This window comes from Dryobates pubescens, chromosome 6, assembly GCF_014839835.1.
Source record: "Dryobates pubescens isolate bDryPub1 chromosome 6, bDryPub1.pri, whole genome shotgun sequence".
NCBI lineage: Eukaryota > Metazoa > Chordata > Aves > Piciformes > Picidae > Dryobates > Dryobates pubescens.
The window spans coordinates 33,585,604-33,612,620 of record NC_071617.1 but is presented as its reverse complement, the minus strand read 5'-3'; the positions used below and the strand labels follow the sequence as shown (position 1 = coordinate 33,612,620).

General features: G+C 36.2%; 1 protein-coding gene across 1 annotated transcript in view; it reads right to left on the bottom strand.

Moving 5' to 3' along the window:
- RYR2 (ryanodine receptor 2) overlaps nucleotides 1-27,017 on the bottom strand; it is a 377,267-nt gene that overhangs the window by 104,561 nt on the left and 245,689 nt on the right. The window contains exons 39-56 of the mRNA XM_054162288.1: nucleotides 25,028-25,171; nucleotides 24,417-24,690; nucleotides 21,566-21,680; nucleotides 20,787-20,919; nucleotides 19,511-19,614; nucleotides 18,380-18,515; nucleotides 17,519-17,705; nucleotides 16,342-16,447; nucleotides 15,130-15,250; nucleotides 13,531-13,700; nucleotides 12,359-12,579; nucleotides 11,458-11,548; nucleotides 7,293-7,433; nucleotides 6,326-6,489; nucleotides 3,661-3,739; nucleotides 2,987-3,076; nucleotides 1,741-1,878; nucleotides 92-169 (exon numbers count right to left, since the gene is read on the bottom strand). Of these exons, the coding sequence (XP_054018263.1) occupies nucleotides 92-169; nucleotides 1,741-1,878; nucleotides 2,987-3,076; nucleotides 3,661-3,739; nucleotides 6,326-6,489; nucleotides 7,293-7,433; nucleotides 11,458-11,548; nucleotides 12,359-12,579; nucleotides 13,531-13,700; nucleotides 15,130-15,250; nucleotides 16,342-16,447; nucleotides 17,519-17,705; nucleotides 18,380-18,515; nucleotides 19,511-19,614; nucleotides 20,787-20,919; nucleotides 21,566-21,680; nucleotides 24,417-24,690; nucleotides 25,028-25,171 (2,492 nt within the window). The remainder of the gene's footprint in view (nucleotides 1-91; nucleotides 170-1,740; nucleotides 1,879-2,986; nucleotides 3,077-3,660; nucleotides 3,740-6,325; nucleotides 6,490-7,292; nucleotides 7,434-11,457; nucleotides 11,549-12,358; nucleotides 12,580-13,530; nucleotides 13,701-15,129; nucleotides 15,251-16,341; nucleotides 16,448-17,518; nucleotides 17,706-18,379; nucleotides 18,516-19,510; nucleotides 19,615-20,786; nucleotides 20,920-21,565; nucleotides 21,681-24,416; nucleotides 24,691-25,027; nucleotides 25,172-27,017) is intronic.

Here is a 27,017-nt window from a genome sequence, read left to right as displayed (position 1 = left end):
AAAAACACAAACAAACAACAACAACAATAAAAAACCACAACACCAAAACAACTGCAAAAAAGAGAAGGCATAGTAAGTGTTTCTGACTTACGTGTAAGTCTCTGGAGAGGGTAACATTGCTCATGTCAATTGCTCGAGGAGTGTATCCATGGGCTGTATCTACAGAGATCTGAATGGCAAATGTGCGAAACAGTGGCATTAAACAAGGGATTTGATATGAAGAGGCTTACATGAACAAGATACTGAAAATAATGACAGAATTTAAGGAAAAAATCAGTTGCATATCTCTACAGAGCAAAAAGATTGTAAGTAGCTGAACTGAAAATACATCAAGAATAGTAAATGTAAGTGAGATCTAGGCAAAGTTCTACATATTTCTGTTCCCAAAGACAGTCATCAGACACAAATTCCCCTCATTCAGATGCAAATTTTACTTGAAGTTGTTTAGGATTTTAATTCATTCTAGATAATGAATGGTTATATCTCTATGTTTTCTAGATTTTTTTTCCTCATTTGGCAAAATCTCAGACCATCTAGTTTAAGGCGAATTCAGAGAAAAATCAAACTTTGAATTTCACTTTTCAATCCTATTTCTACATGTAAGAATAGAACCTACTACACAGATATCTTTTTCCTTTGGTCTCTCTTCCCCACACACAAAACATCACTGTTTTGTCATTCTTTCTTTCTATTGTCTAAATTTGTCACAGGTTTGGTCATTACACTGACAGGAATACTCAAAGAAGGGTAAACAATGATAGATATTGCCTGGATGGAAAGTCACTGATGAAGCAAATACAGCTATGTTTTCCTCTATGGATTCCACTGTAAGATATTAACTCATGTACAAATTTTGTTTCTATGCCTGGTGTTATGTTCATATGCATGTATAAGGCCTAGAGGCTCAGAGGCCTTTCAAGAGGAAGTCAAGAATTTTGGAAGGCAATTATAGTGTGCAAACTATGCGTAGTTCAGCCTAAGTGCTAATTCAAATCATTTGATATACACTGTCTAGTGTCTATAAAGAGTGGAGAGACAGGCATATATCACCACTCACATGTATAAACACTGCCAAGCTGAGTGGAGATTAGAGGGAAAGATTTTCCCTCTCCATTCTATGTCCCTCATTGGTTTGGCTCCATGTGTGTCTGTGTGAATGTTCCTCCTCATTTTAACTGAAAAGTATACGGAGCTCTAAGGGAATACAGTGCAGTACTTTTCCATTTTATCCTTACAGCATTTAAGAAGGCTATTCTAAAGGAATAAAACTAACATTTTCAGAGTGTTGTCTGTCTATAGATGTAAACGTGATGGTGCATTAATGTAGCTGTTTGTATTAATTTTCCTTTAAAAAATTTTAAAATGGTTTAAGTTCTACTATTTTTTTACAAGTTTAAAGGCATCCACAGACACTGAATTCCAAAGCATAGCTGACTAAAATCATATTAATATTCACTGTTAATATATAACCACCTACTGATGTAAATAATTCCCCTATATAGTCCACTTTAAATCAAACTAACAAACGCATTTCAGTTTTGATCAAGTTTTTGGAAAATATTTAGCAATGCATTACTTTGAAACAGCTTCAGTGAATAGAAATCCACCTGTAAAACTGCTTGTGAAAAATCCTTTCACATTTTTTTATGCTACAGGCTTATTTCATTGCTTGCAACACCAAAGATTAGATAGCGGCTTTTGCATTCCTTTTAAAAGTAAGTTTTTAATAAAATGGCTCACTTGACTGGTTTGAGATATGCGACGCGTACGATTATACAGTGCCATAGAATCTCCCTCTCGTGTTCTTTCAATTCGCCATCCCCAAGCCAGCATAGTTTTCAGTGATTCTTTGATTGGCCATCGATAAATTTCCTTCTCCTAGAAGAAAGTACATGCAATAATTGTCTTGTTTGTTATGTAGCTGTACAGAGCAAAAAATAACTTTGGGGATTTTGCCTAGTTATATAAGATGGGGTTTTCCAACCTAAACAAGTCTATGATTTCTGCAAAGAAATGTACTGAAATTAGGCATTATGATCCAGGGATACTTCAATGAAGCAAACAAATCATGTAAGATATAAAAAAGTTTGTTCATAATTTTACAGGTAGGCAGAAGAATTATGGCTCTACAGGAAGAGGAAGATCACAGGGAAACCATGTTAATGGCACGATATGAACACAAAGGTAGAGCAGGAATTACCAGGAGTTTTGAATCAAAACCCCCTAAGAGAGTCATACAAAGTCTGTGCTGGAATGGACCTCTGGACATCATCTGGCCTAACATTCTGTCAAGGTCAGATAAGATAACCTAACGTAATTATGCTGTGAACTGTTATCAAGGTTAGGTCATCTAGGGCTTGCCATGTAATGAATATTTGCAGTGCAGGTGAATTCACCACTTCTCTGGATAACCTATTCCAATGTTTACATTGCCAAGATAAGAAGGATTTCCAGAAAGCACTTCTACTGAACCTATACCCATTGCCTCTTGTCCCATCACTGTGCATCCCTGTGAAGAGAATACAACTATCTTCTCTGTAACTAGCATTTAGGTACTGGGAAACCAAGATTATATCCCTGTCAGCTCTTTAAGCTGAAGGAACTCAGTTCATACAGCCATGTTTCATTTATCAAGTTGTCCAGCCTTCTAACCCTCTTGGTGACTCCCTGCTGGACATCAGACCAAGCCTATACCTAAGTCTTCACTAAGCAAGTAGACATTCCTTTGTGACCTTACTGTAAAAAAAAAAAAAAAGACACTTCATTTTTACTGTAAGTTATGCCATGTACATTTAGCTGTTAGAGAAAAGAGTTCGAGTGGCCTATTTACAGCACAGTACATTTGAGAAAGGCAACAATCATGGTTTAGCTGACACATTCCAAGTATTTTTTTTTTTTTAAAGTGATGCAAACACATGGTGACTTTTTCACAGTGAATGAAGCAATCTTTGAATCACCCTGGATCAAGAATGAACAAAATTCTTACCTTTTCAGATAGTAATTTATATTGTTTCATTAATGGTTGAACTTTTGCAGATTCAGAATACGTTTCACCATATGTCCACCCATTGGCAAACTGGAAAACAGTTATAGTAACAGAGGAAAAAATTGGGAAAGGAACAGCAACGCTGTTCTCTTAAAATTTTCTTTCTACTATTTTCTCAACCTTTTCCCAACCAACATTTATATTATTTACACATAATGAAATTAATTTTGTAGCATGCTATCATTTTGAAAATTAATGCTTGCACAAAGCTAACACTGCAATACAATTTTTTCTTTCGAACATTTACATAGAGCAGAATACTATGCTACAGTTGAGGAAATCTTTCAAATACTGGACACAAACTACAAAAAAGAATAAAAACCCTAAAAGGCTTTTTTTTGTTAAAAAAATGAAATTTCAAGTAAACTAAATTCTTAGGCAAGTATGATTACTTAAATGTCAACAATAAAAATAATGAAATGATGAAATACTGACCTGCACTTAGAGAACTTTCCTCCCAAACACATTTTAAGAAAATACAGGTTTATATCTTATCTACATATCAGTTTGTAGCATTATGAAAAATACTATTCTACTCTATCCAGAGTAAAATATTTTGAAGTAGATTCAAATACAAATGCTGACTTGTATTTTAACAGCAATGTTGATTTTACCTTTTCCATTGACCATTTGTCATGTGAATGTTCTGCATATTTGTTAATGAAATATTCTAGCTTTTCAGGGATTGTGATGCTGAAAGTGAAGAGAAAAGACATTATATTGCACATACTAAAATGTGAATGCTTTTGTTTTTGAAGAAAACAGTGAGTAGTGAATATACCCATCCAAAGCATCTTACTGTGCTCCATTTCATCAAACACAGTTTTTTCTAAGGTCTAGTTAAATCAAGGAAAAAAAGCTGTGTTATTTAATAGTCACTGAATAATAATCATAGCTATTTCTAAGAATTTTACTTCTTTAATACTCATGTGCAGGGAAAGATCAATAATGATATCAAGAACTCAAGATTTTTGTCACATATTTCTATTACTAACATTCATTTTCTTAAGATCAAAGATACAACTAAGACCCATAGTTTTAGAAATAGGGGGGTAACAATACACATGCCCATTATAAACCAAGTGTGCTAACAGTCCTGTCCTATATTCCTCTACACCTCTACACCTTTTTTATATATTCCTACATATTTTATTATATGTCTGAAGCATTATAATTAAGGCAAGTCAAAAGTTATATGCTCAAAGATTTATTGTCCAACACTCCAGGGAATATTACAAATACTAAAATCCTTACTAAAAATAGAAAAAAAAACCCCACCACAAAATACTAGCCCTTCATGAGAGAATGCAGAAGTTAAAATTTCTTAAGCATTAGAAGAAAAGCAGCTCTCCTTGTCTCCTTAATCATCAAACAAGGCCTAGAGGCAGAATCATCTTTCCCCGCTCCCCCCAAGAAAAAGTATAAAATATTAGTATTTTTGTTCACTTGCATTCCTACAAATAAAAGACAAGAATTGCTTGTTGTTCACTTATGAAATAGCTAAATCTTCCCTCCTAAGACAAAATTGTTGGCATCAAAAGTATTACGGTGCCACCTACTGTTAGTAGAAGAGTTTTAGATCTCCAGTCACAGTCTGAGAATGCAGAATGTAAACTAAAATTATGTCACATGAACAGTTTGCTAGAGCCTGATGACATATAAAGGCCAGAAGATACTTATCTAAGACAGTCATCAGAGGTTTTTATTGTTTGGAAGTGTGCATTTTGAGGGAAACGCTATTAATGGTGTAACACACCGAATAATTTCAGTGGTAATCAATTGTCTAACTATTGTAAGGTCCCATTACCTATAGCTTCATAAAAATAGGTCTAGGACTAGTAAGAAAGGCAATGCAGGATTGCATGGTGAAATACAGGTCGGGTTGGAAGTGATACTGATAAAAGTAGTGCATTCATTGTCTTGAAACATCACAGAATTGTTGACTCCTGTGGCAATGAGGTGACTGATGATTTAGGCAATGTTAAGTAACATTTTCTGAGGCTTTCAAATATGTTCTGGCTATCTAGAATTTTCCTCTGAAATGACACCACATAAAGCCATCTTCAATTAAATGATAGTATATTTTCTTTATTAAATTTTATTAATCTTATCTTAAGCTTATCTTAAATGCATCATAACATAATTAATTTTAATGGTCGCTGATGTAATTTCAATATTACAGTCTAGATTATGGTTTTTCCTATGATATTTCTATGTGCACGCATGAATGTACAAGCTCTAACAAAGACATCAATGTACTATTGGCATTCCCTATTCTATATGTTAATACAGACAGAAAGCTCACAGAGGCAACTGGATCACATGTCTTACAAGTGGCATTTTTCAAGATATAGTGCATAACCACACTGCTGAAAGGCTACTCTGTACGAAGGAGAATGGGGCACTGGCTGCAGTCACAAAAATCCCATTCAGATATGTGTTTTGTCAGGCTAATGTGGGAATGCCAGTGACGAGCAGTGTGATCAATCTGGCAGTGCAGGCCTAGAGCCTGACATGGTGGTAAGCCATGCTCAGAGCAAGTGCAGAGCCAGCTACCAGTGTACCAAAACAGTGCTGTGCCTGCAGCACTGTAACTAAAACAAGATGCTGGTAGCTAGAAACATAGCAAGTTATCTTGGGACAACAGGACATGCACCTGCATCAACAAACCTCGTGTGTCATCCGTAGTTGCACCAATAATCTATAATAGTGTGATGTGTGGTCACTCACAGGGAACCAATGAGTCCATGCCAACAAGGCACACCAAGTTTACATAAATTGTAGCAGTCCCCTTGCTACGCACTTCTTTTTCTGCCTGTCCTATCTCTCATCCTTCCATGCTTTACTGTGCCATGCTCTCACCACAGGCCTGCACCATAGGCCTGCAATACTGGAACAATAAAGGATCGATACCCGATCATATTGGTCAGCCGTATTGATTCCAAGAACCTCCGTCGCCACCAAATCTGGCTAAATGCTAATACAAAGTAACTGGACAGTGCCAGCTTCAGGCTGAAAATGCATTAAAATCTATCTTGAGCAATAAATTAGTTATGTAATATATTTATATTAGTATATTTATATTTATTGCTTTTGAGGGTTTTAAATCAATACATAAATTTTAAAAAATAGTTACCGTCTCCATTTTTATCGAGAAGATAAGCATTCAGAAGAGAGTAAAAGATGTAAGTTCACATCATACTCAACAGACAATAGACTTCATCCCTCTTCTACACACGCATGACAAAAAATTCTAGTTGCCACAGATTAATTCCTTACTTTGATGTGTCAACAGGTTGAGGATTAAAGTTCCCATCTGAATCCATCGAAGACTGTTTTTCCATCATATTGACATAATTTGATTCCATATAGTCTGGAGGTAAGGCCCCTGCAACTGCACTCAAACAGGGCAAAGCCAATTTGAACAGTTCTTGTTCATACTTCTGTGGAACACAAGAGACAGAAAATGAGTAGTAAATGGAAGCTATCAACATCATTGCCGAAACTGTGATGTTGATACAGCTATATGTCAAACAAAACACCCACAGAATGGCTTTCTTACTGTGAAACTGAATTTCAGTTCTGAAAATAAAGGGAACTGACTGTCCAAATCATATTATACACTCTGGATAAAGCTAGGCTCAAGTAGTGCTCTTCCTAAAGTAAATGGGAGAAGTTTGACTTCCCTGAGAGAACCACTAGGCATTTTTCATATCTGGAAAGAGAACATAGAATAAGAATATGCATAGCAGCTCTAAATATCTAGATTTTAAGGTCAGTTAAAAACACTCATAGAATTAATAATAATTATATAACAAACCGTATTATCAAACTTCTGCCCAAAACAGAATTGAATCAGGGATGATGAAACTACAACTACTAAGCAAAGGGACTATGCTCTTGATTGAAAGTGTGCAAGATAGAAAACTGCATTTCAGTCACCTGCAGATGCTTGAATTTGCTTATAGTGCTCTGAAGTGTAGCTGACCTATAAGATATATCTCGAGATTACTTCATTAGTTTTTTTTTCCCTTTGGTTGCTTTTTTTCCCATGGGTGGACAAAAGGAAATACCTACATTAAAGCAGAAGCTGTAAGAGGAAAATTTAAATTTACCAAAGCCTATAATTTTCCTTTTGAAGTGGATAATACAGTGTGGATAGAAGCTCAGTAAAAATGCTAGATTAATGAAAAAGGGTTACACAGTAAGGCTTTTACAGTAGTAGAAGGATATTACTATGATTTACCTTTTGAGACAAAGCATCAAAAATACCCCAGAACAACTTTCTGGATAAATGAAGCTCTTCTTCTGAGGCAGCACCGAAGTTACCCCATCCACCTGGCAAACAATAATACTTCCAGCATCTTTCATAATGATTTGTCAGCAACTAAAACAGAACATATTTTGAAAGCAAATAAAATATAACTATTGATGTCATTTGATTCTGGAACTTGACCATTACACACACACTGCCAGAAAAATGTCTAACTTTTATCATGAAGCCATGTTGTCTGTTTATTCTTTGAATCATTGGTGGATGCAAACAGAGGATGAGTTCTTTATTTTAACGTAAGTTAGATATGCAAGAATCACGTAACAGGATCATTTTCCCCAACACAATCACTGACAGCTCAGGGAATTCATTTCCATCTGTGTACTGCTATTCCAAACCCTACTGCTTGACAGGTAAGATAGTATAACCATGGTTACATCTAGTTCCCTGGCTTTAAGGGACAAGCCCTAAAACATGTCCGAACCCAGACAATGCGTTAAGCACCTGTGAATGTGTAAACCTGGACGTCTCCTGGGATACAGATGGTCCAGGTAAACATGTAGCACATGTAATTAACCTTCTAACACATCTGTGAACTTTGTGTGCCCCTGGCCACATTTGGATATGCCCCATTCTATAGGTTCAGCTATCAGGTTTCTCTGTTACCAAAGGGCATTAATTCTCTTCACACAGTATTTAAACCAGCTGAGATGGTAGGCAATTTGCCACCTTCTCCTCACCAAGAAAGCAACAACAGCCAAATACTGATGGAGCTGCAGCTGAAGAGTCTGCCCTAGCAGGCAAATTACACCTGGGTCTTACACCTGGACCAAAGCAACCAACACTCCAAGAGCCCTGTACTGGAGGCAGAAAGGGGAAAAGTCCCAAGAGAACTGAATCCAGAAAAGCTGCATTGCTAAAGCCTGTGAACTGGGCATGAGAGGAGCAAGGCCTCTTAGCCCTCTCTGAGCCAAGAGCTGCTTGAATGATAGTTACAGCATCTGGGAAGTTACCAGACAAAAGAGCAAGCCTTGAGTACCTGGCTAATTTGCTACAGAGTTCCCCCTGTGGTAAACCACAGATTATGGCACCTTTATTTCCCATTTAAATTGTTGTATTGGAAATTCTCAGATTTGTGCAGAAATTGTTTAACTGTCTGCACACGTGAAATATATTGCCCACAACTGAGTAACAGAACCTGTAAACATACTTTGTAAATAAGTTTTGAAGGTACCACTACCCAAAATATTAAATATTAAGTATATAAATATATATTTTATTACATTCCAAATTAATATTTACATGTTTGAGAGCTATTCAAGAATAACTCACAGTATAATTGAATATGATGAGATTGGACGTGGCACTTGGTGCCATGGTCTAGTCATGAGGTCTGTGGAGACAGGTTGGACTCGATGATCCTCGAGGTCTCTTCCAACCTTAGTGATACTGTGATACCTCATATCTTCTGTGAGTTGCAAAACCTGCTATCAGTCTATCCTCCTGACCTGTATTACAATTGGAGCTGTATTCTTTCTCTCTCCCCTGTTTCATTAAACCCATTTTGGGGATACTTTCTTCTCAAGTGGCTACAAGATTCCAGATTACCAAGGACCTGCTACTGGATATTTGCTAAACTAAAACAGCACAAATTTTGTGGTTAATGTCCCTCCGTTACAAATACAAAGAGGAAAAATCAGTTGCACATCTGTCAGTAAAGGCAATCCCAAGCAACAAGTTTCTGACAACAGTAGTGTATGAAAACCTAGTCCTACTCAGAGGCAGATTTTGCAACAGGACAAAGTGATCTTTCTATAGAATTTATCTGGAATTTTAATTCAGAGTTTATTTCTCAGAGGAAAGAACAGTTGTTTCTCAGAGAAAAGAATAGCTTTTTCAACATCACTTTGCAAAGTATGTTGGCAGAATACTACAAGTTTTAGCCAGTAAAGAGTTGACAGGCTTCCCTTTTCACTAGTCAGAACAAATGCTAAGACAAAAAAAATGCAGATATTCACATGTAAATGTGCAGAAATAATGACAGGTGTTTAAAAAAAAAAAAAAAAAAAGTTAAAAAGTTCTGCTGTTTAGAAGTGAGGATTTTCATAACCAGATATACAACCTCCATACTGTGTAGTTCTACTATACCTTTCCTGGACTAAAAAAAAAAAATATTAAAAATCCATGTATTTACTATTTAAATTGTCAGATGATTAATGAAAATGGAAGAGAACTAACATGCATATATAATATAAAAACACAGAAGTTTTATCATTTATGCAGCACCACAGGGTTGTTTGGGGGTTTTTTGTTGGTTTTTGTTTCCCAACTAAGTTCTATCACACAATGGCCAGACTTGAGGTTTCCTTTTGGACAACATTTGAGTGCTAACACAAAGGTATATAACTTTAAACCTAGCTAAGAGCAGAGGCAAGTTTGCTACTAGAGAAGTCCCTAATGAAGTACGAAATATAATTTAAGAGGAAACGAAACCAAGGCAACTCTGTTCTAGAAAGCTCACACCAAATTATACAGGAGAAGCATCACGGATTTCCATTCACACACTGCCTAAATTTCAGAAACCAACAAAGGTATCATTGTACTTAGCACTCTATTCTGATTTAGCCTTCATAAATCTTTCCCCTCTTCCCATTCAAAATTACATCTTCAGATGCATGATTAACCTGTAGCTGTCTCTTAAGACAACTATAATTTCTCTGCTAGCACAAGCCCATTTAGAAACACACACAGTACTTTCAAATCAGAAACACATTAGTAGAAATAAGTAGGAGTTCCTTGTTTAAACTCTACAAATCAGTTTGCCACCAGTGAAATATTTGAAAAGTTCTAACTCTGCCTTCACATAAAGAGTTTAGGTGTTAATTGACAAAATGCACAGAATCATTTGCCCATGGTAGTACCATGATTCTCTTCATATATGTTCTCCTGAAGCCTGACTTGCCAAAGGGATTAATTATTAGTTTCTTCCTGTTCAGTTCAGCAGGATGGAAAAGTCACTGCAATCATCACCCTCAGAATCAAAAGATCTGCTGTCACAGATGAACATATCTCAGGGGTTGTTCTTTCCTCCTCCCTCCCCCCCCCAAAAAAGAAGAATCAGGGAGCACCAAGTTACTATTTGGTTTCTGCATCACATAAAATGTCAAAATACATTAGAAAGGTCCCCTTCTGGACAGTATGCTAAATTATTAACAGCTTTTCTCATATACTGGTACCAAAGGATGGCTGCTCAAGCATTCATTGAGCACTTCTTGGGGGACGCAACCAAATCATGAAGTTCTTGGCTGGGAGAAGACTGCAGCAGGTTGTGGCTTTGAGACTAATGAACTTATCTGAGGCTGGAGACTACAATCTGGCTAGTAGAAGCCTGGGTAATTGGACAGCAGAGTATTTTGGCAAAGAAATAAGATGTAAAATGCAGTTAATCCTGGTATGTGGTTTAATGTGGCTTACTTAAATATCTTGTGCAAAGTTGTGGTGGGAATGAATTAAGAAGGACTGCTGAAAATAGCAATAGGTAAGGTGTTAGATGTTTCTTAGAACTGTCAATTAAATCCAAGGAATCTTTAAGGAATGTGTCATCTCAAAGGAAAAAAAAAAGAAAAAACAAACAGATTTTTCTTGTGCTTTACGAATCAGAATCAAAAGATATGGAGAAACTTTTGGGGGATGAAAACAAAATGCAAGATTATTAAAAAGCATGTATTGTTTAGATTTAAAGGCACAAACCAAAGAAAAAGAGTCCATTTTCCAAGAGAAGGGAAAACCAACACAGCAAGAGAAGTAAGGGTACATACATACTATCAACTGCTGTCTTCGCTTACGTACAGGATTTGACCCCTGCCCCCCCTATTTTTTCTATTCTGTTTCCATGGACTTACAAAACCACAGAGATAATTAACAGAAAAGCAAACACTAGACAGAGACTTCATCATTCCATATGGATGGATACAAATTAGACTGAAATCCTGCCAAAACAGCAATTTATCTTTAAGAAGTATGGTCTTAGAGATTACTGCAGAGTGGAGAAAAGGCAACAAAGAATATTCTTCATGAAAGTATTTTCTGCTGCATTTTGTCCAAAAGAATACTGTTAAATAATAAAATATGATTTTACCTTAAGAGGCATCTTGGCATGTTCATTTAATAAAGGAACATCAAATACCAATCTTCTTAGTAAATGCTGCATCATGGAAGGCCGCAACTGCCTAAAAGTAGATAAATCACTTCAAAAAGATGTACCAGTAGTTTCAAGTAAATAATTATTAAATATATTAAAACAACCTGAAGGTTCTATGCCATTAAATTTTTTTCAAATTCATAAAGTAAAAGGATTTTGCCTGTGGCACTAAAAACATGTCCAAAAGAAAGCAAGTGCATACCAAAGAAAACTTTCTGAATAAGCTGCAAAGCAAATGCTTTAAAGAAGCAGAGAAAATCTCTGATCTACAGACAGACAAAAATCAGAAGAAAAAAAAAACAACAAACAAACGAGCAACTGAAATTTGATACTGTGCATTACAATCACTGAGCCCATGAGAAAAGGCTATAATGTTAATTTCTGGTGATGTATCTCAATGGCTTGTAAAAATATTCTAAAGACTAATAAAGACATAGCTCTTCAAATGTACTAAACAAGACATACAGCGGTGGGCACCAACTGAAAGGACAAAAGAGACAGGAATGGCATGTATGTTAGAAAAGTATGGAGATTAAACCTTTCCAGGTAAATAGCAAACACTGGTCCATTTTGTTGTTTCTTACCGGGGAGATATATATTTATTTATTTTTTTAATTAAAAAAACCCCTTGGTATTAGCAAAATAACTGAGGACTGCATGGAAGTGATTTAATAATGTTGTAAATTTAATACAATGTATTTAAAATATCAAAATCTTCTCTCAGAAAAAAATAATCCTATTTATACCACTGGTGACATAGTTCTGCATTCCTGTATTACAAATATCATAGGTGACTTTATCAATTAGCATTCCTGTACAGCCAGGAGTATCTTCTTACCCACAGACAGACAGCAAACACTCTTCAATAGAATCTCGCTGAGCTTTGGTAAGAGAGCATCCCTTTGAGAGTCTGTACACAGTATGCAATAAGGAATCAATGAGGGAAGCATGGTGTTCTGTGCCAGCAAAAAGTGGAGCGCATCTGGTCAACAGAGGCAAGACCGCTGTGCAAAGGTATCGATTCAGAGCCAAAGCCATATCTGTGGCACTTAAAGCAGCCTGGGAATTAAATGAGACAGAAATTAGGTTTGACTCATTAGTGCTGTTAGAACTGAAAAGAACTTCTTGTTTCATTTCCTTTTTCAGTAGTTATAAAGATGGAAATTTCCAAAATACACAAATAAGGATTTGATATGCACTGGAAGCTGTATGCCTAGAATCTTTTCCTGCTTCTAGAAGTCTCAAAGATGTCTTTTTGTTTTGTTTTTAATGAACACAGACACTAAAGGTAGGCATTCAAAAGCAAAACAAATTTTCAAATGTCATTGAAGAATATAATAGTCACTCAGATCTCTCCAGAACCAGGCAATAGCAGTCAAGTCTGCATTGAAAAGACCCATCTTGTTTCTGTATTACAAACAAGTGAGGAAATAATCCTCTTCCGCCCTTTCTTAAATAACACCACAATTGTTTGAAGAAAAAAAGTCAAGTAAGTCCATGCCTTAGTCCTCATATAAGCCCTCTAAATCTGATCTTTCTGGACAAAGCCAACTAATTAAAATTATGACACATGAAAAAATACAACTATTTTGAGAAGGAACTAAAACAAAAAAACAGTAACTTCCTAAATAACAGTGATGGTGTCCCTAATAAATGCAGGGAGATGAACACTTTCAGTGTATCTCCAGAAAGAGGCTCTCAGTAGCACGCTTAATTGGCAACTTGTCTGATTTTGATTGCATATCACAAGCCCAGAAATTCTCCTGGGAAAAGTCACTGCAACACTCTCAGATATGGGGGCTCTTTAAAAAGTAAGCAACATTCTGGAGGATGCTTCTTCACTGCTCTTCCAGTATTCTCAAAGCTCAGCAGCAACAGGCAGTTCATTCAACATTTGAGAAATGCAGAAAACAACATGAAAAATAAAAAATGGGAGTTTTGAATGATGGAAAATGCTGCAGCTCCCAGTAAGGTAATAGAACTGACATAACAACAGACTTAAACGCTTACCGTATCTAAAGAAGCAGCAGCACGAAGATCTGGCAGAAAGCCAACTTCAAGAAGATGTAGAAGAAAATCCTGGTCCTCAATTCCATAGACCCTGTCAAGGAACAAAACCATGGCTGCCTTGTGATCTGGGCAAAACCCCGCAGACATGTCAGGTTCCACCACAGTACCATCTAAAAGGAAGAAATGAGACTTCAATGACAGGGATCATCCTTCACCAGCAGACTAGGCAGTAATGTTAATACTTAGAACCATAAAATCATAGAATGGGTTGGGTTGGGAGGGACCTCCAAAGGTCATCTAGTTCAACACCCCTAGAGTTAGCAAGGACATCCTCCGTTAGATCAGATTGCCCAGAGCCCTGTCAAACCTGATCTTGAATATCTCCAAGTATGGGACCTCAACTACCTTCCTGGGCAACCTGTTGCAGTGTTCCACTACCCTCATGGTGAAGAACCTCTTCCTAACATCCAACCTAAACCTACTCTTCTCTAATTTAAAACCATTGCCCTTCATCCTATCACTACAGACTTTTGTAAACAGTCCCTTTCCAGCCTTCTGGTAGGCCCCCTTCAGGTACTGGAAGGCTGCTATTAGCTGTCCCCAGAATCTTCTCTTCTCCAGGCAAAACTACCCCAGTTCTCTCAGCCTGTCCTAGTTACTTGTCAGAGGTTTTGAGTCCCTTAATATCTAAGCATCTTAGTCATGCTTTTGTTACACAAAAATAACATATTTGTAGTTAACTGATAAAGAATGCAGAAGGCAAATTCCACCCAGATAGTCCTTAAAGTTCATGCATGCTTTTCCATTCATGCTTTGCATATTAAGGGGTTCTTATCAATGGACATGCTAATATGGTAAGTACTCAAAACATACTAATTCATCTGCAAAACTACCTAGCTCTTGGAAGAAGCAGACAAAGTGAAAAATACAATTCTACATCAAACACCCCAGGAACACAGCACTGGTGCACATATCTGTAATGTATGACAATGGACCAAGACTGTGCTAAAATGTCCTCTGTATTTTAAATCTCCTGAAATATCTGAAAGGAATTCACTAAAGTATTTTCAAAACTTTGTACATTTTTTTTGTTCAAAAGCAAATAAAAAAAATTTGTCTACAAGTGGTATTCTGTGCTACTGAGGCATTATTATTTAGAATTACAAATATGTAGTTAAAAATAAATAAATAATGGTGAAATATCTTTCTATCCCTTCTACCATAACCTATTAGGCATCCTTCTGCTGTTAAGTCCCTAGACAATCCATGTCGCAGTTAAAACAATTATCTTTCCAGATACACAAAAAAGTGTTTGTAATTCCTTTCCCTTCTATGTTGATGCTCACATAGCTTCCACAATCAGTTTTATGTGGGCAAAACAGAAAGTATGCACTTTAAAGTTTCGTTACTCAATTTAAACCAATGTAGTGTGCAGAACTGGGTTTTAAGTATTGGAAATTCATGTGATTTCTAACTTGCATAATAGTTAATTTTTATAATATTTTTAAATACTGAGAGAAATATCAGTATAAATATACTGTCAAATTACAAAACATAAGAATGGGATGAGAGAAAATAAAAGTAGAACAATCATCTCACCTTTAGCTATGGTTGGCATGTGGAAAGGAATACTAATTACTCCCACCAAATCTTCAAGTGGAATCAAAGACCGAAGAATTGATCTGATTCTAATGGCTTCTCCTTTACCAGCATGGATTAACTAAGGAAAAGACAAATAAAAAATTAACAAGGTCTTCTTTCTATCTTCTGTACGTGTTCACATTCTGGAAACTTCCTGAAACACAGACACACAAAACTGCTCTCAAAATTGCTTCATAATTTCATGTAATCTCTATTCATTTGCTGTATCTTGGATACAAACCTGCAAATTCTAGAAATCTAGATGCTTGCTTATTAAATAAGATTAAGTCCATTTTCAGACTGGAATGTTAGGTAAAATAGGTGAACAATACATTAAAATGTAGCACATAGTGGGAGGGGATAGGGGAAGCAAAAGTAGATTTTCAGGTGGAAAAGGTCATTTTTTTACCTGTCCTGGCCAAATTAGACTTTCTGGTATCACTGTTGGCTTAATTTTGGTTTATAAAGGACAGAAAGAAAGTAAGACAATTATTTTATTCAGACAAAACTGATATTCACACACTTGACTTTGTTATACAGATATCTGTTTCCTATCCCAAGTTATTGGTCTCTGCCTAAATATGATACTGATCTATATGGATCTGTATGAATTAAGGCATATTTCAGGGTGAAATGAGAAACTGCATAACTAAGTAGAATTTCTGAAGAGCAAGAAGGTGTTTGGAATTGCAAACAACTACTATTTTTGCATAATTTCAAGTTCTTAGGAAATAATGATTATTTAGGGTTTGGGGTTTGTAGTGTGAGTGTCTGTTTCTTTGTATCCAATGCCTGTAATACTGACATCTCACCTTTGAGAAGCTTTTCTAGTGTGAGTAAAGATTATGAAGCATCAATGTGTTTGTCCGGGGACAATGCTTATTTCTGCATTTGAAAAGAATGCCTTACTCTTACACGCAATTTAAACAGTCTGTTTAAGTAAGTACATGAAGAGAGCAAAACCTGGGTTAAAGAAAACTACATCATTCGACATCCTCATAATAGTGAAAACTGAGGAGTTTGAACACATGTACGACAAAGTACTATGCAGCCATACCACTGCTTTAATATCTGATAGCATGTCACTGTGAAGAAGCCAAACAGCAAACCACCCAACCATCAGCAAAAAAACTATGCCTTTACTTTCCAATACCTGAAGACAAAACTCACATGCATTTCAGGAGCACAACGTCCTAAGAGATCAATCAAAGCAGCATAAAAGGTCATAATTGCATTTCCCATGTGAACAGTGTCATCTTCTTGTTCTTCCATTTCACTGTAATTCGTAAAATGTTAAAACAATTAAAAGACTGAAAAATACAATAAAGGTTTTACATTGTCACTGAACAGAGAAAAAATGCTCATAGATGTAACAGCTTACATGCAGATGCCTCCTGTTAACTAGCAGACTCTTAACAGACAAACAAAATGGGATTTGTCCTTAAACAATTGTAGTGACGGTCGCACATTGCAGCAGGGGAAAGATTCTTAACTAACAGACACGGAAAATTCCTAAAATCATTAAATATTGTGGTCGTTTGAGGCTGTGCCTTTAAGAACAAACACTGCTGGAACACACTGGCTCATGTTTTCGGTACTAGAACCAAAACATTCTGATATTCTAAACGAATTTCATTGGTTGATAAACAAAAATGTAGCTTTAGATTGTGAAGCAGTTGGAATTTTTTTTTTCCTCAGTTCAGTTTGGTTTGGGAGTTGGGGGAGTTGGAGGTTTCAGCCTGTTCTCCCTGCCTGCTTCTTCTGCGAACTGCTGGAGTTGGCCTTCAGATAAGCAAACACTAATCCTGCATGGGCTTTTGAAGCCTACTAACAACTCTTTTCCTTAGTAACTTGCCTTTCTTTCTCTCTAACCCCTTTTTGGGGAAAAAGGGAGGTAGCGGGGGAGAGAGGGGGTTCCAAGGAGGGGATCCCTCCCTCGGGGAGGGATTTTTGTTGTGTTATTTGTCTTTGCTGTGTATTTCTGTGTATATATTGTAAATACCTGTATATATTGTGTTATATATAACCTGCTTTCCATATATGCTTGTAAATATATAGCTTGCTCTTCGATTGGGCTAGTTGTGGTTTCTTACTCTGTGGAGGAGGGAGAGCTAAGCCCTCTCTCAACCTACCACAAATATTTAGAGAAATTTACCTAAATTAACAATGCAGAGGAAGCACTGTTTGTCAGAAGACAAATCTGTACTTTTTATACAATCTAAGGAATATTCCAGATGATATTTCATATGTTGAAATAAGCAAGTCATTTCACAACTAAGATTATAAAATAATAATTTAAAAAAAAGAAAAAAAAAGGCAGCAATGCAAGCACTTCCACTGCACCTACAGGGTTTTACTGGATCCATTATTTAGGGACGGTCCATCTCTTGTAGAATCTTCTGATATTTGTATTGCTTCTTCCATGGCAGCAAGTAAGCCATTGCCGCCTTCTCCTCTTAAAGCTGGACCAAAACACTCGGGTCGACGGATAAGTAGCCTGACTACAACATTAGCATTCTCCTCCACACTCTCTCCTACCACAGAGAACAAATACCAAGATTCAAGATTTAAGATAGTATCGAAAAGGCTTCCGAGAAAAAGGTACATAAAAGTGCAGAACATATGCATCCATAGACACTTTTAACCACAAACCAGTCTAAGTATACTGATAAAGGTACCTAAAGCATACATACTCCTCTGTTATTGTAATAAAAGCTCAGCAATAAAACACATGAGTTAATTACAAATTAAAAGAAGTTAAACTATGTAATAAAGGGTTTGTAAAGCATGACTGAAGCTACTGAGTTGTAGTAGTCAAGTGAGAGAGTCAATGAGGGACAGCAATATAGATGCTAAACACTAAAATTAGATTCTCTAAGTCTTCATCAAAATATGGGGCTTTGACTCTACGTCTAGCATGAGTTTTATTATTAAAAGATCTAGAACTTTCTGCTCTTCTTCCAAAGGAGATGTGGGAATTTCAAAGGCTAAAGATGGATCTAAAATACTGAGGAATATACTCATAGGACCCTATACCACTTTTGAAATAGACATCTAAGTCACTGAGTGACATGCATAATCCTACTCTTTCAGCAAATTGTCCTATAAATTTATGTTAACTTATCAAGTTGGCTTCTATTACTATTTTAAATTACAAACTTATTTGAATATTAGAGGAAGTTATAAAGTTTATATGATTTTACTCAACCATTGCAAAAAACAGCAAAACGAAGAAAATCCAAGTATCGCTCTCCTTCAACTGGATTCCACCCAATATCTGGGTAGCCTTTAGAAATTAACAAAGGACAACTCTGCAATCCACATCCAGCCAAGTAGCGAACCACCTAAGAGCAAAGTAAGACAAAGAAGGGTACTAATTGTGAAAATGGAGAGAAGTGCAGTTTCAAAAAAAACCATCCTCATCCATTGTCTCAGATATGGTGTCCACATTTTATTTTGCCCAACAAAGCCTTATTGTACTTTGGGCAAATCCGATGATCAGCCATTTTTTAGTTCATTCTTCCAGTATTTTACTATTTCTGTCACAACCTGCAAGACTTTACTCACCTCAGTTCCATTTTTCCTCTCTCTAAATCACTGTTTTTCTGTCTACATCTCATTTTTTGCAACCCTGACTGTTACAAATTCGGTAATTTTGGAACAGTCCCCAACTACACATGATCTGCATTTAAAAATATGTTCTAATACAGCTCACAGGCCTATTATTCTATTTTAACCTTTCCTTTACATTTCCTTTTTTCCTTTCTTTCTTATTTAAACACACAGCAGTTATACTCCCTGTAATTCAAACATAGTCTCAGTAACAGCTTTAAGCTGACCTTCTCTGTGCTGAAATGCAAGTATAGCCTTTAACCAGTTCAGACAGCTTACTTTTGCTGAACATTTTTAAGAGCATTAGCCTGGAAACATCCTATTAAACACACATGATCTATCTTCCTATTCAAAGAAAGGATCACCTATATTGCTCCTGACTTTCCTACAAAGCTTCCAGACCTCCAGAAAGCTTACAGACCTCCAGAACTGGAGGTCTTCAAGAACAAATTAGATACTGTACTCCACTGACTTCCTTTCCATTAGTAAGTGTTTTTTAATACTGATTTTGAAACTGGTTTTCCATTATTTAAGCCTCATTTCTTATCTACTACTGGCATAGTAACCATTATTCTATGCTTTCTTGCAGTAGCAAGAAAGTAGCCTTGGCCAAAAGTGGGTCCAACTTGGAGGCAGGGGAGTTTCTCAAAGCTTCTACATGCCAGCAGCTCCCCCTCCCTCCACCAAAACCCCACTAGACATAAACACAGCACAAGAAGCTACCAACCTTCTCCAGATCAGGCTCCCTTAAAGCTAGTGCAAGTTCGTTGTTATCCATCACAGAAGCTGCTGCAACATCTAAAGGAGTTGATCCTCGCATAGAAGGAGAGGCTGTTGAAAGAACATTTAGTTTCAACACCAACTTAAAAACGCCCATCAAATTCAGAGGGAAAATATTAACAAAAATGTTTTAATAAAACACATTTTGTCATTAGTTAGCCCAATTACCAGTATATCATTTACACCATTCGGTTTACAAAAAATCATCATGCACTTACATGACATTTGACACTGATATGAAATCAAAATACAATGTTCAAGGTAGAAAAAACCTTGCCTACATATTCCTATTCTCACCACATATTTGTTTTAATATCTCATTCATTACAGTTTTCCTAACTGACACAATTTTATTTTGAGAGAAAGCTAGTAGGAAATTTGTATCTAAAATACTGACATTTAATCAAATGTATTGAAACAGAAAATTTCTTTGAGTTTAAAAACACAAGCTTATATGTTATTTACTTGAAAAAGGTAGACAGCATTAGGAAAAAAGCTAAGGTTTTCATAGTAACACTTCAAATGCATTTAATTCGGGCACTTTCTCTCCAAAATTATTTTTAGGTTATGCTTCTGTCTTCTATCCTTACATGAATAAGGAATTTGCGATCATTAAAAAAATTAGCATGATCGTTCTAAATTATTATGTATTTTCAATTACTAGTACAAAATTGTATAAAGGATAAATCTATCTCCTCTGTAACAATTCAGCCAAGAAAAGAAAAGCTAACATTTTAAGAAAAGTATCAAGGTTAATTTCTGGACATATATACATGCAAATGAGCTCTGTATTTCTCTCACTGTCATAGATGTATGCTGACCAGTCTACAGAAGACAATGCAGAGGAGCAAGGTTAAGCAGTACAAAGTGAAATGCTGCCAACACTTATTTCTGATTCTCTTAATCAAAACCAGGTTCTTATTCTGTTCCTCAAAATGCGCAACTAAACACCAACTGTCTCTTACTGTCCAGGCACATAAAAAAATGCATATACTAAATTACCTCAACATAATGCTACTGTCAGGGGATTGTGTAGAGTTACTAATACAGTTCTGAAAGTGTTTTTGCACTGGGCAAAAGAGAAACTTCAACACAAAAGGTGCAAATGCAAACAATCTGGTTTTAGATTTGTGTATGGTTATTTATTTATTTTCTAAATCAGTAGAGAGTTTCAAGATTTTGGTTTTGGTTTAGAGTATCAAAAGTCGCACACTTTTGCTTACCAAGGCCCACACTGCTGTTCTCCAGTAAATAGCTAAGATGATCAAACATAGCTTTTTGATTCTGTCTGCTAATGCGGCAAAAATAACACAGAAAACGACAGCAGTTTGCCACCATCTTCGGGAAAGTGATTTCCTACAGAGAAAATAAAACCAGGCTAAAGTTCAAATTCTAACACAGGCGTAAAACTTGCAAAAATTCATTTATGTAATAGCCTTTGAACACACTAGTATTTATTAACTGTATTTATTGCCTCTCAGTGAAGTTAACTGTTTAGATTTTACACCAAAATCAAGAGGGGTTTCCTGACAAATTGCTCCCTAAGCTCCAAAGCTCCAGTTATAAGCTTGGGAGAAAAAAAAAACAACAAACCACAACAGGGATCACCCATAAATTCTAGATTCAGACACAGAAGAACAGGAATGCTCAGATATGCAGAATAATACTACAAAGCTTTTAAATATGCTTCTAAAAAGATCTACCCTTTAAAACTGTTCTCAGTTTTATCTATTCTATTCTTTTATCTTTTAGCTATCTTTATCTATCTATTCTTTTATCTACTCTATTCTATCTTTAAAGCATCTGAAATTAGAACGCTAACTATATATTCCTCCAGAGTGGAAGGATAGATACTTCTAAAAACTTAGTCACCTATCATGCTAATGGAAATTAGTAAAAGGTTATGTTCTCAGTATCTCCAGTAACTGCTTAGCACCTTACTAGTGCTAAGCTTTGAACATCTATACTCTGAACGCTGTCTTCTCAAAATGAATTGCTTTACCTTGGATTCTCCTCCACCAAGTACATTTACCATCACTTCCATGACAGTTTCATGCATGCCTAAAGCTCTCATGAGATTTGGATGTTGGTAAAACACTTTGTTATTCATGATGTCTCTACAGGACAAAAAAAAAAAAAAAAAAAAGGATTAAAATGTTATGGATCAACAGTTTACTTACTACATTACTTGCAAAGCTGATTTACTGTGTAATTCTTCACCATCTGAGGTGAAAATATTACCTCAGGGACTTCTTTGAGTCTATCTTTTGTTGTCAAAGAATCTGAAATTTCTTTTCTCACATCATAGTTATTGCCCTAATCAGTACTAGATCAAAACACAGTAGGATGCTCTTCTATTTTCATTAGAAACTCCATTACAGACCTAAAAGTATGTTTTGACAAGACTATGATCAAAACTGATATATTAGCTTAGATTTTAAATTGACCTAATCAGTATTTTTGACAAAGCATTCTTTTCAAAACTTTTCAACTTTGAGATACTTGACATATGCCAGCAAAAAACAAAACAAAACAAAACTAACCTGTAGGGGAAAGAATATATGTGCAGCTATCCTCTAAGCATCAGAAACAGAAGCTGCATAAATATTAACCTTGTTTTATGAGTTACTGCTCAGAAGAAATCTTTTCTCCTACATAATTCACCAGAACAGATTTACATACTATAAAATCAGCCCTGAAGATTATAATGTCAATGTTTTAGGCAGGCATGTTATGTCCAGTAAAAAATGCCAGTTTTAAAAAGTAATTACATTTCTAAAAACTGTAATTACTCATGAAATCACACACAGTTTGTAAATACATGCGAGCAGCTGAGGGAGCTGGGGTTGTTTATCCTGGAGGAGGCTCAGGGGAGACCTTATTACTCTCAACAGCTACCTGAAGGGTGGCTGTTGCCAGCTGGGCGTTGGTCTCTTCTCCCAGGCAACCAGCAACAGAACAAGAGGGCACAGTGTCAAGCTGTGCCAGGGGGAAGTTTAGGCTTGATCTTAAAAAAAAGTTCTGCACAGAAAGAGTGATTGACAATTGGAATGGGCTGCCCAAAGATGTGGTGGGGTCGACGTCCCTGGAGGTATTTAAGAAGAGACTGGATGAGGCACTTAGTGCCGTGGTCTATTTGATTAGTTCAGGTTGGGTGATCAACTGAACTTGATATTGGAGGTCTCTTCCAACCTGGTTTATTCTATAATTCTATGCCATGAGATAAAAGGACTAGCAAGTCATTACAGAAAAGACTGCTTACAACTGTTCAAATTTCATTGTATGTTTCATAGCAGTCCTTTTTATTTTTCTTTTTTTTTTCCTTTCTGAACTGAAATTCCTGCAATCAGGCAAGGAAAATTCCAGCCTTATACAAGATAATATATGAAGAGGACTGTTCCATCACTGTAAGAGCTACAAATCTGCAACTATCAATCATGCAACAGAATGCATGCATTATGTCTGATATAGGTGGCACTACTAGAACTTTTGATCCCCTGTAACTCCCAGAAAGATTAGCTGATTTTTTTTTTCCTGAAGCCTACAATCAGACTTTTGTATCAGAGATGATAAAGGATAGGTTCTGCCTCCAAAAGCTTTCCATACCACATATTTCTGCAATAAGACTTCATGCTCTGGAAAAAAGCCTTCTGCCACGTCTCTCTAAACTCTTACTTGTTTATAGCAGCTTTCCTTTACAGAAATACAGTAGAGGAAGTCAAAATGTCTCTTCAGTGGCTGGCTACCAATATTACACTACTTTTGAAAGTGCATCCACTTTCAGTGTTTCCTTTGACTGTGGACTGTATTACCAAATGTCACAGTTAACAGCATTTCTGAAGAAATTAAGTTTTTAAGCAGAAATGCATCAGACTTTCATTTCTCCATTGGAAGAAAGGAATACTTTCCACTCACATCAAAAAAACCCTGACGTTTCTAAAGAGGTGCTGATGCTCACGTTAGGCTGTAAAACTGGCATACCTGGGTAAGTAAGACTATGATGAAGGCTACCAAAACAGGTGATAAGAACAGGTAGTGAGAATACTAGCATAACAGAAAGTATTCTTTCTTCCTTATACCAGACTTTCTCACATCATGAAAAACATTGTTAAAATTAAATCAGATTCACAAAAATCTTAGCTTTTAATTTGTAGCAGAATATGGTGAGGAAAATGTGGAAGAACCAAAAGAAAGCAGCAACATGAAATGAGAACTAACTCCTCTGAGGTTGTTTTTTCCTGAGGCATAATGCCAGTCTAGTATTCACTCACTCACTTTAGACTTCATTAGTCTAAGTGAAATGTAACAACTCAAATTTGTAGTAGAAGGGTGGATTTAGAAACACCAGTATTTTATGGTAATGGATTTTTCCCTCTTGCCAAAGCCTTGGCATGAGTATACTGAACATTGCAAGATCCAGGGAACATTGAAATAGTATGAGCTACATTTAGTGCAATAACAAAATGGCCTATGTACAGACAGATGTAGACACAATTCCATTAGCTAATTGCCAAGGGAGAATGGTATGCGTCAACAGCTACCAGTTACTGCATTCATACTGGTAGGATTCTTCACAACCATACTATTTAAAATATGGCAACAAGTTCTATTTTGTAATGTCATAAAACACTACACACCTATTTTCAACTTTTCTCACAGGAAGTCTCACAGATGTCATATGCTACTCTCCAAATATGTTACTTATAATGCTTAAAAGGCTCATAAAAGTGTACATCATTTACATGCATATAGACTATTCACATTCAAATTTCATGTATAACCTTGGCCATAACCATACAGCAAATAATAATAAATGTCTGTAAATAAAGAGATGCTTCACTCCAGTTATTTACCCTAATCCACGAATCATAAGTTTCTCTTCCTCCTTCCCCATTCTGACACTAAGCAAGGAACGGATTTGGCCAAGGGATGCCAGAAGATTGATTGTGTCTTCCACAGATACACTGTTTATGGTGTAGGTCTTTGGTAGAGCTCGAACCAGGCCACCAATGCCATCATATTGGCGATGCAGCAATACGAACATGGCCCTCACTAATTCCGGGTCTTCTATAACTGATTCCTGAGCCCAGCGTACCATTGTTTCTGAAATCAACTGCTGAAGAGTAGCTGTGAAGAAAACATATAAATCACAAATTACCATTAAATGCTCACCTCTCTTCAGAGCCCATTAGGCAACATGATTTGGAATTAATTCAATTCTTACGCAGCACCTTTTTTATGGTATTTCTTTAGTAAGCTATCAAGGAAAATATAGTCACACAAAAGAAGCAGACACACCTCAAAATGAAAACTATATGCTTAAGTATGTATTTAAAAATACAACACAGAAAGTGTTTTAATAAAAATCCATCTTGTTTTGACTGAAATTATATGAGGAAATTCCTCCCTTTCTTCCTTTACCTTCTGGATTTAAACTACAATAAACTGATTCAATTTTGCTTACAGGATGTCTTTGCATCATCGTCAACTGGCTTCTCAGCTTGCTTCTTTTTCAGATACGTAACTTTTTCCATGAGGTACAGGAGACGACCCCTAATGGTTAAATCACTGTTTCCATCCAAGGTTCCATCTTCATCTAGTTCAATTCCTGAAATAAATAAAAAATATACACTGAAGAGTAAAAAATAAACAAAAAAAAAATTAGAAACATGTTTTGTGTCTTGCATGTGCAAACACAGTCAAAGTAAGCCATGTTATTCTGCTCTCTTACAACTACAAAAAAGTCTGATATGGGACATGCTTAACCAGCCATTTGGAACAAATATCGATCAAGTATATGTGCAAGGCAGGAAACTACAGATAAGTATTATGTAATTTATTAATTTATTTTATAAACTGTGTTTTTATACAAAAAATATATAGTAAATATATTTCTGTGGTCAGCTCCCCAAGTATGCAAGTTTTCATGTTACCACTGATGCCTGCATTTTGGACATATGTAGCTTGGAAGTGTATAGTCCTTAGTGACACACTATGATTTAACTGATACTAGCAAAGACTAGGTAAAACACTGTCACAGAAGTGAAAGAACTAACGTTACAATAAATATACTGTCTAGTATATTTATCACTGTATTGTGAAGGAGGCTACTTTCATGATATTCCTATAATGAGATAAAAATGTTTAAAAAATGCACGTGAGGCGTTAGAGAAACATAGGACAGCTGAGGTTGGAATGAGCCTTCAGAGATCATCCCTGAGCCTCCCTGCTCAAAGCTGGTTCAAATAAAGCAGGTTGCTTAGGACCACTTCTAATCAGATTTTGAGTATCTGTTCTTGAGTTCCAGCACCCTTAAAGTGAAAAACAGAAAGAAAAAAGTAGGCCATTTCCTGTACTTCAATTTGTGCCCATTGTCTCCTGCACTTAACACTAGTCACTACTGAGGAAAGTGTGGCTCAGCCTTCCTTAGTCCTCCTACCCAATAGGTATTTATAACACAGAATCATAAAATCACAGAATGTCAGATGTTGGAAGGGACTTCCAGAGATCGAGTTCAGCCCCCTGCCAAAAGCAGGATCACCTAGGGATATGCATTGATACAAACCCCCCAGCAGCTTTCTCTTTAAGTTAACCCCACCTTTCTCAACCTCTCCTTGTACAAGAGATGCTTCAAGAATTTAATTGTCTTTGATGGCCTTTCCCTGGACTCACTTGAATGTGTCCATGTTCTCTCATACTGGGGAGTCCAGCTGTTGGGTTTCTTTGCCACAAGGGTCTATTGTTCACCTTGTTGTCCAGGAAGATCCCTAGCTCATTTTCTGCAGAGTTACTTTCTGGTTTGGACCCTAGTCAGTCCTTGCTGCACAGGATTATTTCTCCCCAGGTGCAGGGGTGCACTTCCTATTGCTGAACTTCATAGGATTCCCATAAATTCCCTTTTTTTTCAGGTTTTTAGCTTTATTAATTCATGCATAAATCATAAAGGAATGAAAACACTTGGCCTATATATATTACTCACACTAAAATAAGCTCAAATTAAAAAAGACCATTCAACTATTTTTCATGGGTTTTTCCATTTCCACTTGGGGATTTTATACTTTTTTTTCTTAAGTTCTAAAGTAAAAGGTTTTACAGGGAGTTCTTGAGCAGTCTTTAATTTTACAGGAGATTTCTTCAAGACATTATATAATTCACTATTTATTGCCTCTGCTTTTTTAAGTTTTTGCATTAAGTACAGTTCCATTTCTATTGGAAGTTTCTTAATGTAGATTTTTTTTTGTCCTTAGAATGTAAGTGACACTAAACTAAAAAAGGATCATTGGTAACTTCGTATTTTACATTAAATCATATTACCAAATGGTTTGAATAGCAATCTCTGCAAACCAGCCAGTTAACAGTAAAGACACTGAAATGTGTTATCAATTAGATCACAGAGGTCCTCTGCAGTTACTCAAATGAAATATCTATTTTCCCACAGTTAGGCTGTTCCCTGA